This window comes from Bactrocera latifrons, unplaced genomic scaffold (genome assembly GCF_001853355.1).
Source record: "Bactrocera latifrons isolate USDA-ARS-PBARC rearing strain unplaced genomic scaffold, ASM185335v1 scaffold_57, whole genome shotgun sequence".
NCBI lineage: Eukaryota > Metazoa > Arthropoda > Insecta > Diptera > Tephritidae > Bactrocera > Bactrocera latifrons.
In genome coordinates, this window is record NW_017537234.1 from 669,565 (window position 1) to 678,512 (window position 8,948).

At 32.8% G+C, this 8,948-nt stretch overlaps 1 protein-coding gene across 2 annotated transcripts in view; it reads left to right on the top strand.

Moving 5' to 3' along the window:
• The first annotated feature begins 61 nt into the window (after positions 1–61).
• Positions 62–8,948, top strand: part of LOC108974603 — a 56,736-nt gene continuing 47,849 nt past the window's right edge. The window contains exon 1 of one of the 2 annotated variants that reach the window (XR_001993805.1): positions 62–235. Coding sequence is in view for 1 of the 2 variants with exons in the window: in XM_018942528.1 (XP_018798073.1) it covers positions 157–235 (79 nt within the window). In the remaining variant the exon portion in view is untranslated. The remainder of the gene's footprint in view (positions 236–8,948) is intronic. The other variant, XM_018942528.1, reaches the window with a different exon arrangement.

The window sequence follows — 8,948 nt, forward strand, 5'->3', positions numbered from 1 at the left end:
TACAATTCAAATATCCCTGCTAAATTCTTTGTGCTTCGAATTAATATAATTAACGCAATAAATAAATTTAAGTTATATATTTTCATTGAACATAACAGTCTTCACGCAGCCTCTGAAAATTTAAAAATATTTTCCCGCTTACTAACGGCAATAAACATGATTTATTTGAAAACTGGTACAGGCGATTTGTGGATGCCCAAAGTGTCAAACGCAACACCAAAAGATTGTAATAAAGGTAAATGCAAGAATACGAGTGGCAAGATAAAAAATTTTAACTAAAATGTGTCAATAAATTGAAAGAAACTGAGTGCAATTAGTGCGTAACCTGAATAAACGGTTGTGGGAAGTGCATGACTTGCTTTTTACAAGAATTTTTATTTTTTATTCTAGTTAATCACTTCGCAAATGATTAATTGTTTTCATTGCTTCGATTGCATTTCAGCACTCAATTATGTCTGCACACACTTTCTTTTGGTAAAATAAATAAAGAAGAATTAAATAAATTACCTTCATATTGTAGTGTCAGCTGTTTTTCCCTACATTTCTTTGCAGTTATTTGTAACTTCTCACCCGCCTTATGTTTACATGCATGCTTTCACTTTCGTTGCATTCCTGCCGTTTCACACGTTCAACCGTACTAAAGTTCACGTGTGGTCGCATATTGCCGGCCAATTGACACAGATGCCAGAAATTCTTGGCTTAAAACTTTGACTTTACCTCGAAATTTAATACTAAATCACGCTGTGTCGTTTAAACGCGTCATCGTTAACCAAATGTATACCGTTATAAAGCTAACAACAGCTGTGTTTTCGCTTTGTATGTATTTTTTCCCGTTTATGTGTGCATCCCAAACATTTTGAATGTCGACTATAATCGCCTTCACTGCAACGAATTTGGTAATGTGATGGTCAAGTTGCCTTTTAAAGCAACTTTATCTGTTTGTTTTCTTTTTTTTGCGTTCGGTTTTGGGATGCGGAATCGCTATGCGTCAGCCGTCACATGCATGACACAATCTTTGAGCCTACGGGAAAAAATATGTCATTTATTTCTCTCTCGCGACACAAAAAAAAAATACTTTCAATTGGCTGTTAATCACATTTTCTCTCATAATTTTATTTTTCGCTATAGATACATACATATGTATGTATATATTTTCTAAAATATAGATATGCTTTTTCTCATACATTTCTTTGTTGAGGCTTAGTAAAAGCGAAAATGAAAGTGACAACTATTTAAGCCCCTTCATTTTCCCGCTTAATGAATTAATAACATTATTTAGTGTTTCGAAATGTGTCATGCTCTCAATAAGATTGTGAGTATAATGGTGATAAACTAAGTACACAAACATATGTAATGGTCTTTCACGCGTCTCAATTTTTAATTAATCTACCTAGCTTTCATTTTTATCTACTATTTTTTAATCTTAACTTCTAGCTTAATTATTGCATAACCTTAATTGCAATATTCCGAAAATTAAAAAAAAAAAACTGAAAACTATTATGTAATAGATCAATATTAGAGAGGATCGAAATTCATATTTTCGATAATTAAGCGGGATCGATTTCTAATTATTTCTTAACTAATTAATATCAGTAGATAGAAAAATATTTTTTTATGTTCATTTTTATCTACTATTTTTTAATCTTAACTTCTAGCTTAATTATTGCATAACCTTAATTGCAATATTCCGAAAATTAAAAAAAAACTGAAAACTATTATGTAATAGATCAATATTAGAGAGGATCGAAATTCATATTTTCGATAATTAAGCGGAATCGATTTCTAATTATGTCTTAACTAATTAATATCAGTAGATAAAAAAATATTTTTTTTATGTTTTAATCGGTTCGAATCGATTATTTATCGTTAAATAAATGAAAGTAATAAAAATTTAATAATTGATAATTACTCTATCTATATATGAACAATTTATTTCATATCATTATTTAATCGGTAAAATCAATTAATTATCGATATCGATAAAAATTAATGTAATGAAAAAATTTACTGAGGTGGTATAGTGAATTCCAATAGATAAATAATTTATTATTATTTTTAATTTTTATAACCAGTGAAGATCGATTATCGTTTACGGATAGCGATAAAAAATTAAGGTAAAATAATATAGTAATGTATATATGTATATAAAATCGAATTAAATTAGACATAAAGGCAGCAATTTTAATTATTTCTCAATAGACTTTGCTTTAATAAAAATCAAAAAAAAAATTCCTAAAACGCCACTATTGCAGCAAAAATTTGTTAGAGTTATGGGGACAGATAAAATAAGTGATAGTGTTCAAAAGTTTCACATATAAATTACTATAAATATAATTCCCACCATTCATGAGTGCAGAATTTACGAGCAAGTGAAATCAAGTCCAAAAAAGCACACTACGCTATCAGTTTTTATCAATTCATTTTGTTATCAGTCTTCAAGTAATCAATATTCTTGTTAACTCGCTCGCTGCTCACTACATGAAGTTATTCGTTTATTTTCGTTGCTCTTCGAAATTGTTGCAATATTAGACAGTCAACTGTTTTTGTTTGTGCATATCATAAAAAGTATTAAAAAATTAGAGAAAAAAAATGCGGAACCAATCGTCCAATCAACTGTGGAAATGCTAAGTTCGCGGTAGCGTGTAATATACGCTCATGTTTTTTTGCAAATTGAGCGTTAAGTTTATAACTCAAGTGTGTTTATTGTTTGATATTGTCATAAATAGTTGTTTTTATAAAAAAAATATAATTTAATAAATATTTTTGCTGAATTTGGCTGTATTGCTAAAACACATTTCGATGTTAACGCTTTGACATATGAAAATAATCGATTGGTATTGAATGATTAGTCAACTTTGAAGCGAATCTGTTTTGGTTTTGCGAAAGTAGTTTTTCAGTTAAAGATTGCATTCATTTATTTCTTGGAGAATATTCTGCTTTCTAAACGACTAACAATGTGTCCAAACTTCGTGCCAAGTCCTGGTTTCACTTATGAGTGTCATAATAGTGTGTTCACACTATGCGTGCCGAGCATATTTCATCCTTCATAAAGAATAAAGAGGAACTGTAGCATGCATCGTTTGAAAAATTGGAGCTTAAAGCAATATTTACTGATTTTCAATTATGCAGCAGATGAGTTTTCATACTACTTTTTAATTTAAACTGCGGTCGAACACACATTCGTCGAAATATTTTTTAAGTCACATCAAAATAATCATTAATGTTTACTATATGCTTGTCTTTCTGAAGTACATAGTACAATGAGTGATATTATTCAACAAAGGAGTTCCATTAAATTTTGTGGGCGGAATCAAATTTCTGGTGCCGAAACGTTTAGAATATTGGAAAAGGGTTTCCTTCGGTGATAATTGTTTATCGCGAGGAAATATTTTTTATTTGTACAAAATATTGAAATAATCTCGATTAAGTGTTGACGATCAACCACGACTAGGACGACACTCAACGTCAACTGATGATCAAATAAAGATCAGAGATCTTATTGGAAAGGTCAGTGTAAACCATTTTGAAAGAAAACTTCTGCCTAGGGAAAGTGAAAGCATGATTGTTAACGTCTGTGAAACATAGCTTTCCGACTATCAGGATGCCATGAAACGTATTATTACTGACGATGAGTCCTAGATCTTTGCTTATGACCCGGAAACAGAATGAGAAAAATATCACGTCAGGAAAGTCGCCGTTATCGGCCAACTATGGCATATAACTGCCATACAAACTTACCTATAAAACCCAAGTCCTTGCATAGCATTTGCAACTTAACAAGGCACCTGCACGAAAATGAGCTTCGCTACAATCTCCGTAGAATATATTCAGCTCGGACTACTATTGCACATAGCTGTCATACAAACTGAACCATTTGAGCAAAGCGGTTGTATGGAAAACTTTCTCATTCGACAAGATATCGGCATGAAATTTAGCATGGATTACTATGCATATTTACTAAATTTTAACCTTGTTTCATTTCTACACCGCCAACAAATTTCCTTTTTGTGTCACTTTTCCTTAAATCTTTGTTTCATTTATCAGTATGGTCACACCAGTGTGATTATTACCTGTTTCACATATTGTATGTATTATCAGCAATGACTGTTGTCGTTTTTGTTAATTTTCGCTTTCATATATTTTTAATGTTGTTATTTGATTACAGTTTTCACCTCTATTCGGCAATATCTGCACATCTGCTAACCAAAAAATTTGTGTTTGTAAATAGTTTTATTTATGCAACGCGTATTTTTTTTTTTTTACTGACAATTTTTCTTTGTTACAGTAGTTTCTTAAAAAAATGCAACAATATTGTATTATTGAACCATTTTGTGGATATTTTTCATACAAAGACTTTAATCGAATGCTTGTTAAAATAGCTGCTATTGATTTTCAAAGCGAAACAAATCAGACTCTGCAATAGCAAAGCTTTTGTCATGCATATTTCAAACAGCTGAAATACCAGCAATAATTAAATGTGACAATAGTCGCTCAATAGCTTTAACACATGCATGTATTTAAAAATTGCCTACGTTCCCGCCTGCCATTTCATACCCAACATATTTAAATGTCAATAAAAAAGTGGATTTTTGTGCCGTATTAATTCCTAACAATTGATGATGACACTGACCTGTCACACCACAACGCACCGCATACCATCCACAAACACACACCGACAAATGCGAATGCTCTTTAAAGGTTTATACACCCCACAAAGTTTTTGTTATTACAATTTCGCTTATGTACCCCACCACCCCATACAATAATGTTTTGTTATTAATATAGTTTATTGTTATGTGTCATAAACTTGTGGATGATATATTTGTAAGGCGTCAAGTCGAAGAAACAGCTGTCATCTTCCACAAACATATACAGGGTTGATTGTTGTTCGCCTGCTTTGTTGCACATTGTCTGCCCCTTTATTGATTTGTGCGACACAGAGGCAACTTGTTAAAAGGTTGATTGAAGAGCAATATTAATAATGGAAATATGAAAGTATAAGCCTCAGCCATATGAGTCAGCTCATGCTTGATTTAGTTACATACATATGTACATATCAAGTACGGTTTTGTCATTTTGTCACGTTTGAGGGCGATTTTTAGAATTTTTTTTTCTGCTGAAAACAGTTATGGAAAAACATTTACGAAATATTGCTATATTTTACGCGAAATTTTGCCTGTAAACTTGAGTTGGAAACCTCATTCAAGATGAAACGAGCTACCTGGGTCCAAAACTGCAAAACGGTAGGTCGTAAGTAAACAAAATTTCTATTGTCTATAGGAACATGATGGGAATTCTAACTAGTCACTGTCTGGTGGCAACACACGCCCGGAGGTTGGGGCTGACAGATCGTGAAGACTGCAGGAAATGGCTAGAACAGGGCACCAGGGAAACAATGGAGCAACTCTTGTGCACTTGTCCTGCATTGTCAAGACTACGATGTACGCATTTGGGGTTCCTACGGTGTGATACACTGGAGGCGGTATCAATAGTGAGACCGCAAAGTCTGTTGAAATTCGTTAAATGTTGAAATCCCAAACTATGACTACTTATTATACATTGACTTAGCAACTGAACTCCATCTGATATCCCAGAGGACCAAACTGGTCTATGCGTGGCGTATTGGCCTACCAGATTAACCTAAAGAGAAAACGAAAAAAATCTAAAATTATACAATTTGATGGGATCAGGATATATTCAGCATCTGCCCGATTCCAACATTTCGGTGTACTATAATCAACATTAGTAGTAATAGATATTAGACAGAGCGCAAAAAATCTAAACATTTTTGAAACGTTTGGTAAGTGAGAGACGACAACGTGTAGCAAAAACGGTCGTAGTCGCACAGCACCGAAGCAGCACAAACGGTGATCAAACTAAGAATGACAGTCCAGAAAGATTTTGCCATGTGTTTGGTAGAATAGGCAGGGAATCATTTACTATGATGTGCTCCACAACAAAGCTTTTCTTTCGGATCTGTGCTGCTAACAATTGAACAGGCTGGAGAAAGCTACTACCACTTATCGCTAAGAAGAGAGCAATTGTGTTGTATTAGAACAACGCCAAGATCACACATCGATAGTGACTGGCCGAAGCTCCGGGAACTAGGTTCGGAAGTTGCTATGCATCCACCTTAAAGTCCCTGGCACCAATGATTACCACCTGTTTATAGTGATGGCTTTTGCTGGTAAAAAAATAGCCTCAAGATAAGCTTGTGAAAATCAATATCCCCAGTTTTTTGCCAATAGTGACGAGGGCTTCTATGAGAGTCATTTATTTAATAATCAGTGATTTATTATGAAAAATTTCGTATACCCTTTAACCGGGAACCGATCTTCAGAAGGAGCTCCGAAAAAGAGTGTCAGGCGGTGAGCATGATTTTTTTGCTTAAATAATCTGACTATTACGACTAAGAAGACATTACGCAAATTATATCGATCAGTCCAGGCGTTTTCGAAATATTTTACCCGTCGACACTGAAAACTGCGTATCGAGAAAAAAGTCGTTTAAAGTTTTGTAAGCCGATTACACTAAGTTTAAGAATTTTCACAAAAACGCTCATGTATCTAAAACTATTTGCCCGATAAACTGCCCATATATCATAAATACATATGTTCGTTCGATAATATATGCAAAAAAATTTCGGTACTTTGAAATTCAAAAGTCAGCTGATTGTCATTTGTGTGTATTTGACATATGACACAACTCTCTTCTTGCACTCGTATTTAATTGCTTCGTTCTGCTACTTGCACTATATACGTACATACATATGTATATGTATTTCTAGTATATTTGGCAACTCATGTCACCAAACACGTTATCAGCAATTCTTCGTATGTTGTTGTTCTGATTTTAATTAGACTTTGTTTTGCTTTTCGTCGCCGCTGCTGGTTTAATTATTATTGTTTCTTTTTTGTTGTGTGCCTGTTTTGCCTGCTCTTGAAATCAGCTAAGCAATGCAATAAATGATAATAATAAAAAATAACATAAAAGTTGGAAGAAATCGATATCAACAAATATTAACGCAGTAAGAATGGCACCGAAAACAATTGTGGCAATACATTCCACATTTCAAGCAAACACATTTATTTGATATTTAATTGTTGTTACTTTAAATTTATACATACTTATATTTGTAGTTTTGTGTGAAATATGAATGGGCAATGTCTGAAATTTATTATTTTCAGCTGTAGCTAATTTGTGTGAGTGTTAAGAAATATGACAACTATCGATATCATTTTATACGCCGAACAGTGTATATTAAGCTTGCGACGAAGAAGTAACACCCGGAAGGAAATGTCGGGAATCCCTTAAAAAGTATATGTATATGTATGTATGTACATACAAGTATAAATGATCAGCGTGACGGGTTGAGTCGATTTAGCTATGATCATCGGTCTGTTCGTCTGTACATACGGGAACTAGTCCCGCAGTTTTTGAGATATGGATCTGAAATTTTGTAGGAGTTCTTTCCCCACCAAGAATCTGCTTATTTGTTGGAGCGGTCGAGATTGTATCACTATGTTTTATATAGCTGCAATACAAACTGAACCATCGGCGTAAAGGGCTTGTGTGGAAAACTTTTTTATTTGACAAGATATCGTCACGAAATTTAGCAAGGATTACCATTCATGGCAACACCACCTTCTTCGAACTAATTTTTTAAGATCGGATCACTATATATAAATTGTAGATCAAAAACACATCCTTGTATGGAAAGCCTTTTTATTTTCAACATATTTTACGAAATTTTGCATGAATTATTTTTCAAAACAACGGTACAATCACCGAGTAAACTGCAGATCGGAATTTCTTTGAATTAATAATGAATACAATTGCTTTAGATTGAAATAATTTTATATGTTATCGATATTAGTCAAGCTTACGCTGCAAATTTTCAACGAACATGCTCTTATGTGTATTCTCATAAGTACATGCTGCTTTTAAGCACTGGGCCCCACACTACCATAAACCGCATTTTAAGGGTGTAAAGTCTTTCCAATAACAAAAATGCGCGAGCAAACATTCATGAATTACCGCCGCCGAACGCACTCACAAAAAAGTCCAAATAAGCTTGTTTATATCGAAAATGGTGAAGAAAATTGCATGAATAATTTTTGCTGGGGTTGAAAAGTCATGAAATGTGAGCAGTCATAAATTACACGTACATACATATGTTTGTGCATAATTATCGACAGCACGTCGCGAAAAAAATAACAAGCGCGATAATTTTTTCACGAATGTTATGTTGGTTTTCGCAGTTGTAGTTGTTTATGTACGAATGTTTTATTTGGTTAGCGGTTTGGGTGTTATGAGTCATTATGTGTGAAATGTAAGAGCAGTGGAAATTACATACTATATCGGATGGAGAGCATGTGTAAGTGGAAAACGCAATATTGCTGTAACGTTTTCAACATTGCAAACTGCATTGAGTCGGAAAAGTCATACAAATTCCCATTGATTGAGTGATATTTTTTAATGGCTAATGTAAATGATTTGTTTTTGTTTACGTAGTACGATTCTGTGAATGATGGGGTTATGAAGGTCGTTTATTCTGAGAGTAAAGATCGTGTTAAAATTTGATAGTTGAAGTGCTGATTTTAATTTAAGGTGTTTTACTCATTTGCAAGTCAGAAAAAACGATTAGTTTGTAGTTTTTAAATGCTTTTCTAAATAATTAAATAAAAAATGTGTCTATTTATAGACTTACATAATCTTATTCCGGTTCATCCTCAAAATGTAGGAGAATATTAACTTATAATTTTTTCATTAATTAAATTTTTTAATATTTTTTTTTATCTATTTATCACATTTTCTGTTTATTTTTAGATAATTTTTTTTTTACAATATTAGTTAATTTAGTTAATTATGCATATTTTCTTTTCTGTAAATAAATTTGGAACCGTTTTTATTTAATTATTTTCCCTTGTTTTAATTTGCTTTTCTAA